The sequence below is a fragment of the Sinohyriopsis cumingii genome, chromosome 10 (genome assembly GCF_028554795.1).
Source record: "Sinohyriopsis cumingii isolate HCF-2022 chromosome 10, ASM2855479v2, whole genome shotgun sequence".
Classification (NCBI taxonomy): domain Eukaryota; kingdom Metazoa; phylum Mollusca; class Bivalvia; order Unionida; family Unionidae; genus Sinohyriopsis; species Sinohyriopsis cumingii.
Window position 1 is genome coordinate 3,964,205 of NC_142970.1, and position 23,418 is coordinate 3,987,622.

Sequence of the window (23,418 nt, forward strand, 5' to 3'; positions counted from 1 at the left end):
TCTCCTATACTAAAATAGTTTCGTCTGACAATATTCTTTTCACTAATGACCACCATTTTTCTTTATGTGCATGCAGGTCAGGTGGTGTGGAGGTGACATGACGATATATGTGTGTTGAACAACGGTACATCGGCATGAGACTGGGTGATTATAAAGTTTGTTAAAGAAATGTAAAGATAGAAATACAAACTGCAAAATTCTTGAGAACGATAAACACCTGCCGACAAACGTATAAATGTAGTCCTGCATGATACAAGGTGAAAAGTAATGACGTAGGATGTTTTCAAAAGGCAAACAAATAAAAGATGAACGAATAATCCAATGAACTGAATTGTGGGGTTGTGTTGATTACGTAAGCACAATAGTGGGGTTGTGTTGATTACGTCAGCACAACATATCATGGTTTCGATTGAGCAATGGCAAATTTTAGATCTGGCTGTAACCAAAGAAGAAGTCATGGAAAAGCAAATTTGACGCCAGGGTTAAATAATATACAGTGTATTTCCTTTATAAAAAAATTAGTACAGTATTGCATATTAATTAAGCTTGGTGTCATTCAATATTAAAATCCTTCGTTTGCTGCATTCTTACCTTTTTGTCACTCACCTTACCTTACGGTAAACATTTCATCAATATTTTATCTGGAATATTGTATTGCATAAACTAGGTGTATGAACATTAGTTAACTGTCTGAACTAGAACAAAATGTATGTCGTAAATTTCAGTGCAAAACATTTATAATGTGTATATGAATAAAATTTTGAACTTAAGGTAGTTTTTATGTTTGGAAATAATATTGTACAAAAACCAAAAATGGTGCTACAGAAGAATAACAAACACAGGCAGACGAAGCTAAGGCAGGGAAATGATCATTGTTTCCCTAAATTCATACCATGTTTTCTTTTTCTTAACATTATGTGTAATCCTATGCACAAAACAAAAGAACTGTCTTATCGAGTGAATTTTATAGAGAAATAGGTTATGTGTTACATTTATTATCTTGTTTACCAGCAATCAATAGGTCTGTGATTTGCCGTACAGTCCTAATGCTGTCGAAAATTCCTAATTTCATGTTGTTGTTTTTTCTGCAATAAGTATACATCTATCAAACATTAATATATAACATCGTGTATGTGTGCCCAACCAATATTCTTAGAAACAGTATTTTGGAAAATGTTCAGCTTTCTAAGGTTGTGAACTAATTTGTTTATAGAAACACAGAAGATAAACTTCACAGGAAATATACCAAATGTGTATGTTGCACCTTGACGTCGTATAGTGATTTTACATATGTACATGATTACAGTATGTGAGACAAGTTCTGAAAAAATAATATCAATTATGTCACTGGTTAAAAATCATTCAAACAGTGTCCATTCAAAGTCCAGTATCATCGAATGCAATTATCCCAACCTCTGGTTTGCAGCTCGGAATAAATTGCATTCTCTATCATTCAATTTTAGTGTTCATGTCGTTCATTATAGTTCTCTCATTCCGTTCCTTGTCTATGTAAAAGGTCGGGGGAACGGGAGCCGAGATTTTTCTGTCAATGAACGGTACGCTTAAAGTCCTTCCCTGTTGATCAATAGGTTTGTTGCTATTTAATATGGCGTCCAAGTCGGTGCTGCAGATGAAAGGGCAACTATATCGATTGTAGAGAGCATCTTTTCTTCTAATTACTTTTTCTTTCAAGGGTGCCAATATTGATTGAAGCGAAGTAGGTACATGACATTCTCCCTCGCTATCTCCAACACCCTGAAGAAAAGAATAAAGTTTAACATAAAAAATTCATTATTATTTTTTCATGTGTGATAGCATTTAATGCAGTTACTTGCATCCATATATACAGTGTACCCAATGATGTTTCAGTATTCATCAAAGTGTTGCCATTTAAAGAAAAAAAATCATCAGTGAAAACTACAAAAGCTTGACTCGTCAATACTTCTTCATAGATTTTTACTTCTTTAAATTCTCTTTCTGTTGCCTGCTATAGTAAGCTAAGTCGTTACGGGGTTGTGTTGTTTCTTCTCTTACTTGAGATACAAAATAACAATATGACGCATATTTTTGTACTCAAGAATAAGTAGATATTCCATATGTTAATATTAAATATCCCTTCATACAAAGTCTAAACGTGCAGCATTTAACTACCTAAATCTCATCATAATCAACACGTGACCGAGATTAGAAAATGACGAGCTATTGTTATGTTCATGAGGACATCATTTAGCATCTCTCCGTTAAAATTCTTTGATATTATCAAATATTATAAACGCCTTTATTGGAACCCTACAAGAAACCAGCAACCTCTAATTTAATAATGTGATAGAATAAAGAATGTAATGCCAGGAAAGATGTTTATGGACCTACCAGTAATTTTTCTTCTTACAATTAACTCTGTGTTTGATCATAGAATATTAACATTAACAATAATATTAAAAAGCAACAAAAAGGACAGCACGCAACATTAATTTACTTTATCAGACAATATTAGTCCAGTAAACAAACCGATTATGCAGTCAAAGGCTGCATACAATTAAACGATCGAAAAAGGAAGTATAGAAATCAAAATGGAACATAACATCCTACAGTTAGGTACAAACGATGAAGAACAGCAACAAAGAACAAAACAACAGCAACAAACATCAACAACAATAAACTCGGTTAACTGTGCATAAAATGTAGCTAAAGAAGTCATGAAAGAATACGTTACCCAAGGAAGCAAATAATTTATCTTCATATGAGTCACAGATTTCGATATAGTGCTTTCTCCAAAATCATGCTGCGGACATGTAGCATGATGTCCCACCCGGGGTTTGAACCCACGACCTCCAGCTTCTGAGGCGGACGCTCTAACCACTAGGCCACCGGAGCTGTCACTGAGCTTCTAGCTAAAGCCATGAAAACTAATCAAGACATAACCTTGATGACGTTTCAGTGAAGAATAAGAAAAAGGAAACTTAGTCATCAAACCTTTTTCTATATTGTTATGTATATTTCATATGCATTGTTTGTTAGTTTTCTTTTAATATTATTTCATGATATAGGGGCCCCGAGTGGCCGAGTGGTCTAAAGCGCTCTCCGTTACGGATCATTGCCATCTCACCTCTGTCTGCGTAGGTTCGAGCCTCGGATTCGGCCAATGTGGGTATGTGAGAAAGCTTGCCAGTAGCTTCTCGAGGGTCTGTGGTTCCTCATACATACATACATACATACATACATACATACATACATACATACATACATATTAGTAACAGACTTTCCAATTATAACTTACATTTTGTTTCGTAAATTTTAAGACGTTTCTAGAAGCTTATTTTCCATTAGGTAATAGTTATGGTTTTAGAAAATACTAATTATGACCTGAGGTCAAGAAGAGGACTAAATAATCTTGTCACTAGAAAAATTATTCATTGTGCTTTAAGATCTAGCAGAATCAATTTTGTATTATTGTTGTGTCCAGAAGTTACATTTGGACGACTGGAATTTTTTTTTTTCTATATCATGTAATTCAGTGACTTTTTTAATGATTGTTTTGTCTGGAAATACAGAGTGCTTGTAAAATAATAATACTCTTAGACATAAATATTCACTGGGATTTATGGTGAATTCAAACCTGGAATGATATTACTGTGTTTCAACAAAGGACTGTAAGTACAACAACACGATACAGGCCACCGGAGGGACATCAACACTTTCAGCGTTGAACTTAATTTGGATTTCCATTAAAGTTTATTTAGAGCTTTATTATTATTAGAACTTGTGTCTGTAATTCTATGATTATTTTGGGAATTAAATCGCAATACCGTAAGTTTTTTATATTCATTTTGTATGCTTGGATAATAAATTATTTGGCGAAGTTTACAAACCTTGTTGCTTTTCACTCTTTTCTGTTACTTGCTTTAAGGAGCATAGGCGCGTAACAATATAGTTGCACCCACACTGTACATCAATAAATTGTTACTTCTGCCATTTCAGTCATGAAACTACAGATTTGAACCTATTTGCTTTATTGGTCGTTATCAGTTTTTTTAGCCTACATTCACTAGAAACTGTAATGAATCAGCAAAAGATAAAATACAATAAAATAATTTCACGACGTATTAACGAAAAGTATTTTTGGTGTTAGTTCCGTGTTACTAACACAAGATAAAGGAGTTTGTTTATTCATGCAGCGTAACTTTCTATACTAACTGGAATCTTAATATAATTAATTATTTTTTAGTTTCTGTCTAATTCAGTGTTTGATATAATTTTCTTGTACACGCTGACCACATGATATGGTTGAATACCTTTTCGTTTTCCTTTTCCTTCTTCTTAGTTGTTCGGAACGGTGGCAAAATTTCATCCAACCATGCTAACTCTCTTTGCGTAAAGACCTTGTCGAGTCCTTTCCTTACAAATATTGTTGCTAATAACTGTCAAAGGATTAAGAAATATAAATAAAACACGATAAAATATCGGCATGCTCTGTAACCGTGTAACACCTGTATATACAAATATAAATAAAACACGATAAAATATCGGTATGCTCTGCAACCGTGTAACAGCTGTATATATAAATATAAATAAAACACGATAAAATATCGGCATCCTCTGAGCAGCAGAGAGACTGAGCCCACCAACTATTCGTTCCAACAGAATTCTCTATCGAGAACACTCTTGATAGAGGATCTTATTTCACAAAATAAACCCTCTATTCAGAAAACTATGATAAATAAGCCTTCTCTGCTGACTAGAAGAGTTATTTCAATGAAAAATAACTAACTATAAAAATACTTCTTGACGAGAGGGGTGGTCGACGAAACACTTGGGGGCTCAGTCTCTCTGCTGCTCAAAATGTAAATATTCTAGGATTTCTAGTTAAAAATTGTATCCAACCCAACTCGATACCGTGTCCGAGGATCATGTAAATTTATCGTTACAAATCCGTGTGGTTTTGCCTGAGCACGACTAAAGAAATTTCTGAATTTATTTATGTCCATGTCACCGCTGCACCAAGTCCGATGAATATTTTGTAACGTGTGTGCGTCAACGCCATTAAATACCGCAAGAACGTTACAGTTATCTCTGATCACTTTCGGGATTTGTGTATACCGTTGAGTTACATAAATCACATCAACGTTTTTATGCCTGCCGCGGGAAAATATCCTGGCAGGGTTTGATTGTTTGTCCAGCATGATATCATCGTACACGACTAAATTATTAATGGGAGTCATCAATATCATCGATACTCGGTGCTTCATTGATATCAGTTATAAAATCAATAACATCTTCTTCACTTATCGATTTTGCACTTTCGTTAAAATCTTTTAATACCTGATAACACCGCTGATCGTCCACAGACGGGGCTATCAAATATAATTTATCCCACTTCATCCACTTCATTATTAAATTAAGTAACAACTGTGTCTTACCCGACCCAGATGGGCCTATAATAATCATTCGAATTGAATTTGGTAGCACTGAGTTAAGTTTGATTGGCTCTCGTCGCTTTGACGCGGAAAAGTCAGTGATCTCCATTAGATATATCATAAAATAAATATGAGTTTATATTGTGTGAAATGCCGAGCACATACCCCAACTGCGGATATGACAACAATTACAACAAAAAATAATCGACAAGCGCTTACAGGCAAGTGTGAACGATGCGGTATAGCGAAGTTTAGATTTATTATTAAAAAAAGCGAGGAGGTGATATCGCAGCCAAGTTAGGAAAATTACCAGGAACACCGTGGGCTAAATACCCAGGAGAAAAACATCTTCCAGGATATAATTACTGTGATCCAGGAACCCGACTTGATATCAGACTTGATGCTCAGGGATCAACCAAAACCAGGTTAGTATCCGATAAACGCTATTGATAAGGCGTGTCATGCTCATGATGTAGCTTACCGAAGCAAGGATTTGCAACAGCGCCATCTCGCGGATGTGAAATTAATTCACGCGTTAAATGCCATCCCTGATAAATCTTTCAAGGAGAGGTTAGCATCCTGGTTGATAAAAACTGCAATGAAATCTAAGTTTGTATTAGGCGCTGGTAATTAATTATAATGGAGTCGATTTATTATTCCCCAAGCGGATACTGGAGAGGTAACGCAGCAATTAGTAAACTCGCTGAAGCAGCAAAAGTTACAAAAGTTGCTGCTAAAAATTGGTTATCCCGACAGGTAATATGGCAAATTTATCTACCGCGCCCTAAACAAATTCACTTTGCGCATTTCGATGTTAGTGTGCCAGATGAGGTTCATCAGGCTGATATATTATTTCTGCCACATGATACTATCCGAAGACGTACATACAAGTACGCGTTAACTAGTTGATGTTGCAAGTAGATACAAAGATGCTGAACCGTTAACGACTAAAACAGCATCCGAGGTTGCTTCTGCGTTTAAACGAATTTATCAACGTGGTCTACGTTGGTCAAATTTATTACAAGTTGATCCTGGCAAAGAATTTCAGGGTGCAGTATCATTGTTGATGAAGCAACATAACGTCACCATCAGACGAGGACATACTGAAATTCACCGTGACCAGGCAATTGTTGAGCAATTCAATCGAACACTTTCTGAGCGGTTATTTGGATATCAATACGCGAAGGAATTTATTCAAGATACGAGATCTCGCGAATGGGTTGCAAGATTACCAAGCGTGATAGCTGCACTAAATAACGAGATCACACGAACAACCAACATGAAACCTGCCATCGCGATCACAAAAAAACATATACCCGTACGACGTGATTCTTCAGCACAGCCAATATTGGGTAATGTCACTGTAAGATATTTATAAGAACCGGGTGAACTTGAAGGTGGTAAAAGAAGAGCAACTGATCCCATTTGGAGCGTTACCACACACAAGATATCCACTGTGACAAGATCGTCAGGCAGACCAGCAATCTACAGGTTGGATTCAACTGCTCTTCAACGTGGATTCACACGTGAGCAACTGCAGGTAATTCCCGAGGATACGCAATTACCGCCAAAATCACTTCAGTGATTTCGATCACTTAACTAGCACCCCGACGTCGATTGCACTCAAGACAGGTCAACATGATATTATCACGTGTATGACCGCGATTGTTATCTTTTCTGTCTACGGTAAATTGTCTTGGATTTTTATTCGAATACTGCCATAGCATTATACAATTACAACTCGCACAGTGATTATTCTGCTGTTGTTTTAACTCAATAATAAATTCAACATCAAGATCAAAATCGCGATTATTTTTTTTGTCACTCTGTTTGTAACCAGAGAGTTTTTTTCTTATTACATCACCATCGCTGTTGTTTTCATTATTGATTTTATCAGCGTTTGATTCATCCAAGACAATTCTTCGCAGTTGAGATATTCTTCTGACTCTGGACACCGCCAAGTAGACTAAGTTCGACCATTCGATTCGATCATCAACAATCCATACAGTTGTATCAGAGATAGTCAGTCCTTGAGATGAATGAATGGTCATTGCGTATCCTAGCGTCCACGGGGATTTATTCATTTTTAGTGCATCTTTGACAGCATCGATGTCAACTAGCACAATATCATTCAATACTAAATTCTGTTTCTCTGTTTTTCCAGGAATATCAACATCTATATTTTGTAACCGCGTATCAGCTGGTCTATAACATAACGGCGTTGGCAGCATTGGAAACTTTTCTTGTTGTAATTGAAATAACTGCTGTTGAAGTGTGTCTCTGACTATCTTTCTACTTGCTACTATCAAATCGTCTGGTTTCCATACGCGTAAAAAGTCGCTCATCGAAGTTTCAGGAATCATCTCGCGCATAATTTCACATTGAATTTTTTTTGGTTGTAATCTGATCAATTTTTAAAATTCTTTCAACGTTGCATCAAGTGCTCTATGATCACCAGACACTTCTTCGTAATAATCAACAAAATCTTTTAACCAATCATGTGGAGATGCTCCGACAAACGGAGGTGGTTGACCGTGATCGCCGCACATAACGACTGCAGTATTTTTCGTTAGCAGCCAATCAAGAAATGTTTTTAACGTTTCCAGCGGTACCGTACATATCTCATCCCAAATTATTTTCTCGGGAATATATTTTGTTCCCATTCGATCTGACGTCCACACACCGCCGCTGTATTTGAAAAAGCTGTGATAAGTGCAAGAATTGACTCCTCGCTGTTTCATCTCCCTAGCAAGCCTGTGTGTAGGTGTTAGCACAATCATATCCGATTTTCCAAATAATTCAATCGCTCGAGTTGTCTTACCAGACCCGCCCGGCCCGTTTAAATAAACGGTTTTGTGTCTAGTGATTGGATCATACACAGATGGTGCGGAAGATATTTCTGACATTTCTGATTTACAATAATCATCCTTAATTGCAACATCGGCGGATTCACAATATTCGTGTAACATCTCCGCTTTTATTCTCCACGAACTCCATGATTCATCAGTGCTTGTAAAACGAGCCAGTAATTCTGAATATTTTTTATCGATATAAAATGAATCCGTTGCAACTCTAACTGCGGTGTCAGGAAATCGATTTATCATTGATAGTAAATTTATAGAAACATAAGCCAGCATTGAAGATCTTAGATGTGTGTATTGAGGCGATTCTCCATCGATATAACTTACAATTGTGCCCAACTTTTTCCCGTAGGACAAGAACACATCCTCCCGATTACAAAATATATTTCTCGCAACAGCGTCAGCAATTATAAAATCTAGTTTAGCATCACCGATAATCAACCGCGAGTGATACAATTTATGATCAAATGCTGCACCCTGAGTAAATTTACCGATTATTCTTCGTCCAAGATCTTTTGCTGCTTTTTCACTATTGCTGAGTTTGATCTTGAGAACTTTAGGAGCCTCACTGACAATGACATCCATCGGGGTATTTGGACTCTCTCGTGCATACTCGCTGATAACTTCATCTACACTGACACGCTCCGGTGTTGGCAACCAAACTGAGGTCTGCGGTTGATATGATATGATTGCTTCACTGATAGTCAACGATACCAGTATTCGGCTTTCAAGCATATATCGCAATAACACTATTGGTACCCAGCGCTTTTCACTGAAGTGTCTGCCAAACCAAACATAACAGCACGGATGAAGTCCCGCGGCGAATTCAAACGAAGTCACACGAGCAAATCCCGTCAGGTCAGCGTCGGGTAAAACGCCGTTTACGGCGACTCGTGGCATCGAGTTCGTGGGATGTCCAAACCGCGCAAAGCATTCGCTGCACTCGCCGTTCCCGAGAAAGCTTCCTCGGTAGCAAGCAATCATATCCACGGAAATCATATCCCGGTGGTCATACCGGGTATTCCACAGCCCGCCATGCCCGTACTCGACACAGCTTAATTGTATATCCGAAAGAAACTGACTTCGGGTTGGTCTCCACGAATTTCTTTCTCTGGCGGCGTGAGCGGCAACACTTGGAACTGTAAAACAATTAACCAATAACTGCTTAATGTTTTCTTTCGCATATTTCTCTGCGAGTTTTTTCATTTGTTGTTGCAACGACTTCGTCCGGTATAATTCCCCGTTGGGTTTTACAAATTGATCATACTCGGAGTCTTCGGAACTCCTAAATAAACACACCGACACAGGGTCGGTTTTACTCAGCGTGTAAATAGCATCAAATATATTTCCGGAATAAAGTTTGACAACACGATCTCGTGGAAATATTGTAACTACATCAGTCCAGGCATGAGAGTTATGATCAATAATTTCAATCGGTGATCCTGACTTTTTATAATGCTTCAAATTTTATAATATTTCTCCGGTTAGTGTTTTTACTGTTATTGAACATTTTAATTTATTTGATAGCACAGCAACATCATTTATTATTGCCCCAGTATCCTTAACCGATTCAGCCCATGCTGTTATTTCTTCACGTCGCAGATCGGTTAAACCGTTTCCTCGTTTTGCGTTTTCAAAATGTTCCATTACTCGCTCGGCTACACAATTTAGTGTAGTCATTGATGACGTCTTCATCGGGGCGAGTTTATCAACTTTTGGTTTTTTTACCGGATATATTCCATAAATGACTGCGGTTACAGGATACGCTCGAGCGTAATATGGTTTATCAATCCCGGTCAGCATTCCTGGTTTGGAATCTTTACTTAACAGAATGGTCTTTCCGTTAGCAAGAGCAGGGTCGAGTTTGTCACGGATAATCCATTCATCGGAATCTATTTGCACAATAAATTTTATTCTGAAAAAGTATTTCTTGCTGTGTTCATCGCTTTGATGAATATCAAATAGATAATCAATAATTGTTTTTGCTCGGGCATCAGTCATTGTAGCATCGATGACTTCGTCAGTGTCGCGGATAATTTTAAATGACGACCATACATGAGAAGCGCCGTCGTCGCGGAATTCTTTTTTGCCCTCGTTGATAATATTAAACAGATCAGTTAGATTCCGCCGTCGTGAGTCTCTGTTTAGCCTGTCAAGATCGAATCTCCCAGTGCCAAATAAACCCTTCATATTATATTTAAGACAAATATTTAAATAAGAAATATTATATATACAATGAATAACTGCAAGTGGTTAAAAGTTGGATTCGTAACAGTCTGTGGTAAGCCCTGCAGGAAGGAATTCTGCGGTGAACATATACAAAGCATCAAACGAGGAAGCACAGGACCCATACCATGCCTGCGATGTGGCATTGGTGTCAGGGGTAAAACACAATTGTGTGCGGGATGCGGGGGGAAACGATACCGGGAACTCAAGCGATACTACAATAAAAAAAAATAACGGAGACGCGCTAAAATCCGAGAGTGATTATATAACTAAGTTTTCATACAAATTATAAATTAGCCAAATTATAAATTAGACAAATACATTATATAATGAGCCAAGAATTTGTTCGACATCCAACCATTAAAAATTACGAAGCATCTCGCGAGGGAATAGTGAGACACTGTAGATTGAAAAAACCAGTTGGTGTTGTTACTAATTCTGGTTATCTCCAATTTAGTGTTTCTGGGGGTAAAAGCTATTATAATCACAGGTTTGTGTTTGAGTGTTTTCGCGGAGAGATCAAAGACGGTCTTGTAATTGATCACAAAGATAATAATAAACTTAATAACTCTCTCCAAAATTTACAAGCCATTACTCAGAGCGAGAATTCTGCACGAGGTGGCACTGGTAAATTTGCAAAAATTCCCAGAGCTGTAAGATCTCTCAACAAAAATACTAATAAAGAAAATATATTTCGCTCAATGAACTCAGCTGCGAAGTATTTTGGTATTAACCCCCGTTCGGTTCAACGTGTTGCAGAAAATATTATCAAATCAACTTTTTCACGTAAGTTTGATAGCTGGATCATATTTTCTTATGGAGATAACTCTGCAGTGACTGCGTGAAAGTCAATGATACAATTATTTCCCCGTTGTCACCTTGACAGGTAACAGCAGACGATTTTCTGCACAAGGAAGTATATAACTTCCCTTTATTTCCCTTGACGCTATCAAGGTGACAGCGCAAGAATGATTTTATCCCTTGATGAAATCAAGGAATAAACGCGTATTTATCTTTTTTTTTGCAAACAATATCACTATTTTATTACACTTGTTCGGGTTTATGGTTCATCTGTATTTTTCACACGATCATATTTAAGAAAAGATATTTTAAACAAATCACGCTGAGCTATTTCTGAACTTCCAAGTATCAGTCGGTTTATATACGATATCGTCCTAATACTATACGGGGTTTCGAAACCCAACGAAGTTGCACAACTTTCTCCGTTATCGCCCCGTTCAGGGGTTGTCTTTTACCCCAAAACGGGATTGATTTTCGGGGTGGGGGTGCAACTTTGTTAGACGTAGAATATAACCCCGCATCTATATGTTTGTACCGTCCTAGGATAAGTTAGAATTAAGTTATATGTTTGTACCGTCCTAGGATAAGTTATATAATTGTAAATACAATTGATGTAAACCCAAAATAAAAAAACAGTAAGCTCTACGGTCAAAAACAAAATACGGCTAAAAGAACCGATCACGAGGATGCCGAGAAGCTATAAGAAAAGCTCTGTAAGACTGAGATAAAAAAATCTGAAAAATAACAAAATCACCTAAAACACAAAGTAAATAATCTCAAGTCTGAAAGGACCTCGTGGAGACCCATAAGCCAATCAGCGGCTACTGTTTATTTTTTATTTTAAATGTATAAAAATATATATAAATATGAATCGAGAAAATATCAATAATGTGATTGATGCTATTAAAAAATTAGAAAAATAAAGATTTAATATATTACTAAATCCTGAAACAATGCTGTCTGATTTTGAATCATTATATGAAGCTAAATGTGCAGGGCTTTATATTCTTCCTGCTCAATATCGATTCATAAAGATGATCCAAAATAATTTGTATAAATCACTGGCCAGCGTAGCGGAGGCACAAATAAATGAATTTGTTCCACTGTCTCGTGCAATCGAAAAGATCAGGCTGGCATTAGCAGCCGAGTATGAAACAAAGAAGATAATAAATAATCGGGTCCGGAAATTAAAGCATTGTATGTCCGCTGACTTTATCACTGACGAGGAAGTAAATACCTCACCTTGATTTCGTCAGTGAAGTCAAATACCTTGATAAAATCCTTGACTTGTCAAGGGGAAGTGAAATCCTTGACTTCGTCAAGGAAGTACAAAAATATATTACTTTTTTTACTGCGTAAATTATGCAATTGTCCGATGTCGTTGGTTTTTACTAGCTGATACCCTATCAGGACTAGCAACTTGGACAATTTCGTTGGTTTTTACTAGCAAATACCCTATCAAATCTGTGACTTTGGACTGTTTTGTTGATTTTTACTAGTAATTACCCTATCAAAATCAGCACTTTGGACTGTTTTGTTGATTTTCACTAGCAATTACCCTATAAAAATGATCACTTTGGACTGTTTTTATCATTTTTACTAGCAATTACCCTATCAAATCTGCGACGCTGGACTGTTGCAGAAAAATACTATAATAAAAAATAAAATCCCGCAGGAAAAATAATTATTATATGGAATTTGTACAACCTGCACGATTTCATTGATTTTTACTAGCAATTGCCGTATAAAAATCAGCACTTTGGTCTGTTTTGTTGATTTTTACTAGCAATTACCCTATCAAATCTGTGACTTTGGACTGTTTTGTTGATTTTCACTAGCAAATACCCTATCAAAATCAGCACTTTGGATAATTTCTCTGATTTTTACTAGCTGATACCCTATCAAAATCAGCAACTTGGACAATTTCGTTGGTTTTTACTAGCTGATACCCTATCAAAACCAGGAGAAATTGTCAGTGAAAAATCTTCGATTTTCAAAAAAATATTTGCACAGTAAAAATTCTTTAGAATTTTCAAATATTTTTACTGCACAAAAAAATAAAATTATCGTCCGATTTCTGTGATTTTTTCCCCGTTGACTTTCACTGCAGTATCTTATCAAGATGATCCCGTGAAATGCACGATTGAGCATAATTCATGATTTGGTCTGGAAAACATGTGATCGTTATGATATGATTTTCTTGTAGTTGTTTCAACTGCGATTCTGTCAGTAAAAAATCATCATTACCGTATTTATCAATAACTATTTTAACTTTACCCGATCTCATCATTGATGAAATCGACGACGCTCCGCTGAATAATTTCCGGATATATTCTTCAAGTGTTTGTTTGTCAGGTATGAAACATTTCACGTGCTGGTACATTTGCTATGTTTTTCGCTATCATTTAATATAATTTATTGTGACAGTGCTGTCATTGATGGTGATGTTACCAACAATGCCATCATCGTCGTCACTGTCACTAACAATAAAATCACTGTCGGAGACATTTTCATCTTCATCAATAACAATAAAATCACTGTCGTCGGAAACACTAGCGCTGAAATCCGAAGGATTTCCGGAAACACTTTGTGTTTCACTGTCACTAACAATAAAATCACTGTCAGAGACATCTTCATCATCATCATCATCGTACTTCCGGAAATTCGAAGATTTTTTGGACATTATTATAATATGACATTATTAATTGAAAAATTTTGGAAGATTTTTCACGATTTGAAAGTCTACGATTTCACCAGCAAATTAATACTAATAGTTTCATTTCTCAGGTCCAAAAGTCTACCCTGTTGGTCAGTGACTTTAAAATTCATCCTTGTCAGAGTTGGATTTAAACACTGCAGAAATACTGGATTGATTGGCTCTTGTACAATCAAAAACCCAGGTGGTTCTTTAGGAGTAAATGAATACAATATAAACCCTTGCTGGGCTTGATTTGATACTGTTGTGTCTATGTTGTAACTACCGTCGATTACGTCACACACAAGATTGACCGCGACGACATCAGTGATATTTACGATTCCCGGAGAAATATGCCGGCCATCGCTCGCTGTGGAATTATCGTGTCTGAGGATAGTTGGCGGTGGTAGTATTCGCTTGAGCTGTTCAAGTATGTCATCGAAGTATTCATCGATGACATCAGTGACGTATTTTCGTAAGATGACCGGGGAAACATATCCTGGTAATTTATAATTCGGTAGTTCAGCTTCTTTCAGCGAGTACTTATCCAAAAATTGTTGTCGTTCACGGGGTTTACTACCAATTACTGCTTGAATTACTTGCTGGTTAATATATTCCATATCTGCGGCAAGTTGATTTAATATCTCAATTTGTTTAATAATTTCGCTGCGTGAACCTGTCACCGAGGATACATGTTCTTGGAAGCGTTGCCGTAGATACCCTCGTTGCGCTCCATGCACCACATTAATAAGTTTCAAGTATTCAATAATGTCGTTTAGATAAACATAAGGTCCAACACGCACCACCCCTGATTCCACTTCACGAGTAAAATTCAATATAATATCGACGCCACCTTCAACAGGGAAAATCTTGCCATGTAACTTGTCCCTTTTTATCTCATCAAGACGTTGTTTGTATGGCGGTGTCATTCCGTGATATGACTGCGCGTCAGTGATATAATCAGACTTCGCTGGTTCTGGTGGTATCGATGGTGTCGGTGGTTTTGATTCAGGCCATCCTAATACTGTTCTGATTGAACTGTTATAGATATCTACGGCGTAACCCGGTGAAGCGACTTCGATGATCGTTGACAACGTTGGCTCAAGCAGCAGGGAAGTTCTACAGACCAGACGTTCCAGACCAAATAAAGCCTCCTACGAGAACTTTCTCCGTAGAAGCCTCAGAAAGCAGAAATAAAGCTTCCTACGAAAATTAATTTGCGTAAATTCAACCCCGATTGCAATTTTTGTGTGCAAAATCAATGATTCTGGACAAGGAAAAAACAAGGATTTTAGGGGGGGGGGGAATTTATTCTGGTGTTTTTTTGCACAAAGGATTTGGCTGCCTTTTCATGAATAAATTTGATCAAGACCGATTCGATATCTACTACGCGGATCATGAAGATTAATCGTGATAAAACCGTGCGGTGTTACCTGGGCGCGGCTGAAGAAATTTTTGAATTTGTTTATGTCCATATCGGCGTTACACCAAGTCTGATGAATATTTCTTAGCGTGTGAGTATCGACGCCATTGAACACTGATAAGATATTACAATTGTCCCTAATTACCTTTGGAATTTGCGTATATCGCTGCGTCACGTAAATAACATCGGTGTTCTTGTGTCGGCCACGCGAGAATATCCTAGCCGGATTAGTTTGCTTATCCAGCATAACATCATCGAATACAACAAGATTATTAACATCGCCATCTAAATTTTCCACAGATGGAGCTTCATTGATGTCTGTGATGAATTCGATTGTGCCTTCGTCGGTATTGTCGCTAAATTCCTTTAGTACTTGATAACAACGCTGATCATCAACGGACGGTGCAACCAAATACAACTTATCCCATTTTAGCCATCGCATTATCAAATTTAGCAACAACTGCGTCTTTCCAGAACCAGACGGGCCAATAATTATCATCCTTATCGAATTTGGTAACACCGCGTTGTGTTTCACCTGCTCGCGTTTCTTCGTGGCGGAAAAATCAATTACATTCATGTTACTAGAATACATGGATCTATATTGTGTTAAGTGTCGCACGCGCACAGCTACGATAAATCCAACCGAAATCGTCACACGCAATAACAGGAACGCAATTGCAGGAGAATGCGAAGTTTGTAAGACACGCAAGTTCAGATTTGTAAAAAAAAAAATAGAAGAACCGGAGGAGACATTACCGCCTCCATGAAAAATCTACCTGGGCTGCCTTGGGCGAAATATCCCGGAGAAATGCATTTGCCAGGATACAATTACTGCGGACCTGGTACGAGGCTCGATATAAGACTCAACGATAATAATCAACCAAATCCCGGCGAAGATCCAGTAAACGCCATCGATAACGCGTGTTACTATCACGATCTTGCGTATCGTAGCGGGGATTTACAACAAAGACATCTCGCTGATATTAGGCTAATTCATGCAATAGACGCGATTCCTGACAAAAATTTCAAAGAAAAATTGGCAACTTGGTTGATAAAAGGCGCGATGAAAGGTAAATTAGTATTCGGTGCTGGTAAATAATAATGGAGCAGATATATTATTCTCCGCGAGGATTCTGGCGAGGAAAATCAGCAATTGCCAAACTCGCTAAAGCCGCTAAAGTAAAACAATCCACCGCTGAATCGTGGTTATCGAAACAGGCAGTCTGGCAAATATATCTTCCTCCGCCTAAGAAAATACCGTACGCGAGTTTCTCTGTCAGTGTCCCTAATGAAGTTCATCAGGCTGATCTTATGTTTCTTCCTTACGACACCGTCGACGGAGTCACATATAAATACGTGTTAACGGTTGTTGATATCGCAAGCAGATACAAGGAAGCCGAGCCGTTATCGAATAAAACAGCAACGGAGATCGCTAAGGCGTTTAGCGAAATTTATTCACGATCTCCATTAACATGGCCGAAGCTTCTCCAGGTTGATCCAGGTCGAGAATTTCTTGGCGCGGTTACTTCACTGATGAAAAAGAATAATGTTAAAATCCGTCGCGGTATTGTAGGTGTTCATCACAATCAGGCTATCGTCGAAAGATTCAATAAAACTCTTGCAGAACGATTATTCGGATATCAGTACGCGCGCGAATTTATTCAAGATAATCGATCTCATGATTGGGTAACAAGATTACCTCACGTGATTAACGCGCTAAATAACGAAGTAACTCGAACAATAGCAATGAAACCCGCAATTGCAATTACAAAATCGAATATACCTCTAAAGCGAGATTCCACAATTCCGCCTGTGCTAGGTAGCGTCACTGTCAGGTATTTATATAAAGAAGGCGAGGCCGAAGGAGGAAGAAAAAGAGCAACCGATCCAAATTGGAGCGTTACAACACATAAAATATCAGCCGTAACAAGATCGTCAGGGAGACCAGCAATTTATTTTCTAGATTCGCTAGCGCCACAACGCGGATTTACCAAGGAAGAATTACAAATAATACCGAAAGATACTCAACTACCGCCAGCGTCATTAATATGAAACCGAATTCTACCTAACTGAGATAATTTTCTTACTCTTGACACGGCCAGATACACTAAATTTGACCAGGAAATTCTATCATCGACAATCCAAACTTGGCCATCCACGGTTAATCCCTGCGATGAATGTATCGTTGTTGCATATCCTAGTTTCCATGGCGATCTTTCTGCGTTTATCGCGTCATTAACAAGATTAATATCAACAAGAATAATATCGTTCAGTACCAAGATCTTTTCCTCTCCGCAGGGTAAAGTAACACTGATATTTTGTTTCCTGGTATCAGCGGGCCTGTAACACAACGGCACCTGTAATGTTGGAAATTTCTCGCAATGAAGCTTGAATAACATTTCCTGAATAACATCGCGAACAATTTTCCTACTAGCAACAATCAGATGATCGGGACGCCACAAATTTAGAAAAATATCCATTGGAGTCTCGTCGATTATTCTTCTCATCACATCGCATTGAAACTTATTCGGTTGTAATCGAATTATTTTCTTAAATTCAGTCAGTAAAATATCATCGGATCTATAATCAGCGTCGATTTCCTCATAATAGTCAACGAAGTTCCTGAGCCATTCGTGAGGAGATTCACCATCAATCGGATCAGGCTGGCCGTGATCTCCGCACATTATCACGGCTGTATTTTTCTCCTCCAGCCAGGTCAGGAAAGATTTTAATACAACTAAATTTACTGTGCAAATTTCATCAAATATTATAATTTTGTTGATATATTTATTTCCCATACGAGCCGAATCCCACAATCCACCGCTGTATTTGAAATAACTGTGATAAGTGCAAGAACCAACGCCGCGTTGCCTTATTTCTCGCGCTAATCTGTGAGTTGGAGTCAATACTATCATATCAGATTTCGCAAATAAATTTATCGCTCTCGTTGTTTTACCGCTACCACCAGGACCATTCATGTAAACGAATTTGTTACGTGAAATCGGGTCAAATGCAGATGCAGCCGTCGATATTTCCTCGCATTTATCTCGATGAAATTTATCGCAATCTTCGACATCAGCGTCCTCACAGTAATCTAGGATATCCTCGTTTTTTATCCTCCAAGTTCCCCAAGAACCATCAGCGATTAAATTATCCAGCCTATACTGGTATTTCTTATCGATATAAAACGAGTCCGTTGCGACCCTTACCGCGATATCAGAAAATTTATTTATCATCGACAGTAAATTTATACTCACATAAGCGAGCATCGATGATCTCAAATGCGTATACTGCGCTGATTCTCCATCGAGATAAGTGATTACGGTACCTAATTTTTCTCCGTCAATAATAATATTTTCTCTGTTGCAGAATATTCCTCGCGATACCGTATCGGCAATAATAAAGTCCATTTCGGCATCGTTGATAAACAACCTAGCGTGTCGGTGTTTATGATCAACGGATCCTCCTTGAGTAAATTTGCCAATTATTTTTCTTCCGATATCTTTCGCGTTTTCACAATCCGTCGGCAACCACACTTCAGTTTGTTTCCTGTATGATATAATCGCCTCACTCACCGTCAACGATACTAACATTGACGAATCCAGCATATATCTCAACAACACCGTAGGGACCCATCTGCGTTGAGATAAATGCCGACCAAACCAAATATAACAAATTTTATGTAAATTTTCAGCAAACTCGAATGAAGTAACATAAGCGAATCCGGTCATGACAAAATCAGGCAACGGCCCGTTAATTGCAACTCTCGTCATCTCGCTGGTGGGATGGCCAAATTTAGCAAAATAATCCGCACAATCACCATATCCGAGGAAACTTCCAGGATAGCACGCGCTCATATCAACGGAGATCATATCTTCGAAATAATACTTGGTATTCCACAATCCGCCATGGCCATACTCGATACAACTAAGTTGAATATCAGTGAGAAATTCGTTCCTTGTAGGTTTCCACGAGTTTCTTTCTCTGGCAGCATGAGCAGCAACAGACGGAACAGTAAAGCAGTTCGTTAATAACTGATCGGGATTTGACGAATATTTCACCGCGATATTTTTCATCGATTCATGCAATTTTTCATCACGGTAAATATCTCCTCGTGGCAATATAAACTGATCATATTTTTCTTCGCTCGAGAATAACCAAACCGATATCGGATCAGATGCGGCTAATATTTTGATATATCGGAACATGGCATCGGAATTATCCTTTGCGCCTTCCACGGGATAAATTTTAACAGCGCGATTTCGCGGAAATATCATTACCGATTGTGACCACGCATGTGAATTATGATCAACAATTTCGATTGGTACTCCTCGAGATCTATACGGCGACGAATATAATATTTCTCCTGATAGCGTTTTCACGGTAATAGGAAATTTAAGTTTCTTACTCAACACAGCAACATCATCAATCGATGCGCCATCAACCACTGTCTTCGCCCACGCGTTAATTTTATCCAACCTCAACTGAGTCAATCCAGATCCACGACGAGCGTTTTTCATGTGCTCGATAACACGCTCAGCCACGCAGTTTATCATTGGAGATTCTTTCATCGCAGGTAGATTTTTCATGTCAGGATTATTATTTAGCCGATAAATTCCATAAACAACTGCACTAGATGGATATGCCCTAGCATAATAAGGACCGTCAATTCCCAATAATAATCCTGGCTTCGAATTTTTATCAAGAACGACGTTTTTCTTACCGCCACGCACGGGATCTCGTTTATCGCGAATAATCCAAGTGTCGTCAGGCATTTGTGCAATAAATTTTATTCCAAAGATAAATCGCTCCTCGGAATGCGAGTTTTTTATATGCTCGATTATCTTCTTGGCCCGTTCCAGATTCATCGTAGCATCAACAGAGTTAGTTTTCCATGTCGACCAAACATGAATCCCCCCATCATCGAAAAATTCTTTTTTGGCACGATCAACCTCAGGTATAATATATTCTGCCTCATCAAGATCAAATGTATCCATTATTATATTTTAGACAAATGTTTAAATTATAATGAATAAATGTTCGTGGATACCAATCGGATCAACAAAATCATGCGACAAATCCTGCAGAGGCGATTATTGTGGTGCTCACATATATGCGATTCGACGAGGTAGTAAAGGACCACAACGGTGTTTAGTTTGCCAAGTTGGCACTCGAGGAAAGACTCGATTGTGTTTATCCTGCGGAGGAAAGAATTATCGAGAATTGCTCAGATATTACAAAAAGAAATCTTCCTCGATAATAACTTGCGAAGAAGATTATATTAATCGATTCAAGGCAAATTACGATTTAAACAAACAGAATATTGTATATGGAACTGAAATCGACGATTCCTGCAATGAAAATCACATACGAGTTTAAATCTCACCCAACCATCGAGGGATACGAGGCATCATCGGATGGTGTTGTCAGAAATACCAGAACAAAGAAAAATGTTGGTAGAGTTGGTAATTCGGGTTATCTTATGTTCTCCATCAGTAAAAACAAGAAACGAAGATGCACAAATTATTTATGTCACAGATTCGTGTTCGAATGTCACAAAGGACCTATCGGGGATGGTCTTGTTATCGATCATATTGACGGAAATAAACTCAACAATAAAATAACCAATCTTCACGCGGTAACTCCGAGTGAAAATTTACTTCGCAGTAGTAACGTTGGTAGATTTCCAAAATATTCCAGGGTGGTTAAATCAATAAATCGAGAAACAAATGAAGAAATTATATTCACGTCGATGCATGCAGCTGCAAAGTATTTCAGTGTCAATCATGCCTCGGTGTGGCGAGTGGCAGAAAGAATAATCAACGCGACATTTTCATATGACCTCGGTGCGTGGATCGAGTTTTCCTATATTCCGATAATATTTGATTCGGAAAAATGAAGATGAAAATTAATTGAATATTACAAAATTAATATAACATGGACGAACAAACCATAAGCAATATTATCGAAGCTATCGATGACCTGAGAAAGAAAAAAATAAATCTTCCCTCGGAGTTGGACGCGAATAAAATCCGATCCGAATTCGAGACGATTGTTCAGGGAAAACTCGAATATAAATACACGCTGCCGTCAGAGTACAAATTAATAAAAAAGATCCAAATTGCCATGTATCAATCACTTGCGACAGTCAGCGATGATCAAATCGAGGATTTTGTTAAATTATCTACGCTAGTGGAAAAAGCTAGGTTGATTTTATCGGATGCATATGAATCAAAAAAAATTACAAGCTCGCGTGTCAGACAACTGAAAAAACTTGTCGATGAGAGCAAGGCCAAGGAAATTTCTGATCCTTGAATTTTCCTGAAGATTTCCGCAAACAAAAAAAAAACAAAAATTAAAAAAATCTTCCAATTTTGAAAATTTCCCCGGTTTTTATTTATTTTTTTGGCCCATTTTTCCCTGGTGTACAGATTCAAAAAATCTGCGATTCTCACGATTTTACCAGCAGATTGATACTTATCGTTTCCCCGCGTATATCAAGCAAATTTCCTTTCTGATCTGTTAGTTTGAAATTTATCCTCGACAATAATCGATTGTGGCATCGCAGGTAAAACGGATTTACTGGTTCTTTTATTATCAAATAACCAGGAGAAGCGCTAGGTGAAAACGAATACAAGATGAATCCCTGCTGTGCTTGATTTGACTCTGACGAATCAACATTGTAGCTGCCCTCGACAACATCCGCGTGAAGATAAATCGCGATAACTTCCGTTATGTTAACGATACCTGGCGAGATATGCCGCCCCTGCCCGGCGGGATCGTTATTGTGTTTGAGAATCGATTCTGATTGTATTTTTTTAGTCCACGCGGCATGTAACTTCGGAAATAAATCATCGATGGTATCAGTAACAGATTTTCTCATTTTATCAACATCATAATCGGGAAATTTGAAATTTGGTAGCGTTTCCTCGGTTAAACCAAATACTCTCATGAATTTTTGTTTTTCTCCTGAATTTCTGATCAACTCGAATTTGCTAATAGGAAGAACATAATCGGCAATTGATATATCGTCGACTATCGCCTGAATAAACATACCATGATAATATTCAACATCATTCGCGAGTTGATTTAAAATCTTCACGCGTTTGATAATTTCGCTACATGAGCCTGATTTATTTAAGATGCATTCATGAAAGGATTCCCGCAATAAATTTAATTGTAATTTATGTTCTTGATTAAATTCGTCGAGGGTTCTTCTTACCAAGATACCGTCTATGGGGAATATTTTCCTGTTAATGTGGGTAGCGTCGAAGATTTCCACGCCGGGGGAAATTTTGGGAAGAACCAACCACGAGAGAATTTTTTCGTCCCTAAAAGTAAAAGCGAACATTAACATGTTAAATTTGTGGATGTTCACGAAGCTGATGGCAGTGTGGATTAGAGACTTGTGTTTGATATCTCCGTACCATCCTTCGTCGGTGGTAAAATCTTCTTTTTTTGGCTCCGGTTGCTCTGGAGGAGCTTCCTCGTGAAAACCTGGAATAAAAACATCTGGTTTTTCTGGTTTTGCCAGAGGTGCGATTTCAGGCCAACCTAATATGGTCCTAATCGATGATTGGTAAATATCTACCATGTACGGTGATTTCACTTCTATCATCGATGACAGCGTGGGATCGTGCGAGGATATCTTTATTCCCGGAGTAGCATCGCCGGTTATATTTGATATTCTACTGGTAAATTCCTTACCTAGTTGCTCAATTTCATAACTGCCTGTTGGTATGCCAACGACGATCCAATCGGGAGTTCCATCAGGTTTGCTTTTGTTGGCAAAAACAAGCGAATTGTTTGATAATAATTTGCCAAATGATTTCGATCTAACATTGGGCCAGCTGTTGTAGACACGCAGCTGCGTTAACGCAATTTCTTTGACGCTGATTGGTGTTGAAAAATTAATGCTAAATTCAGGTTTGGTGGAGCTTAACGATATTAGTGTTGTTGTCGGCGGTGTCGTGTTTGTCACGATCTGGGCTAGTTCGG

At 37.9% G+C, this 23,418-nt stretch overlaps 1 protein-coding gene across 1 annotated transcript in view; it reads right to left on the reverse strand.

The window, feature by feature from the left end:
• Window positions 1-585: 585 nt before the first annotated feature.
• Window positions 586-23,418, reverse strand: part of LOC149789507 (electroneutral sodium bicarbonate exchanger 1-like) — a 63,035-nt gene continuing 40,202 nt past the window's right edge. The window contains exons 17-18 of the mRNA XM_089972475.1: window positions 4,293-4,418; window positions 586-1,755 (exon numbers count right to left, since the gene is read on the reverse strand). Of these exons, the coding sequence (XP_089828601.1) occupies window positions 1,450-1,755; window positions 4,293-4,418 (432 nt within the window). The 3' untranslated portion in view covers window positions 586-1,449. The remainder of the gene's footprint in view (window positions 1,756-4,292; window positions 4,419-23,418) is intronic.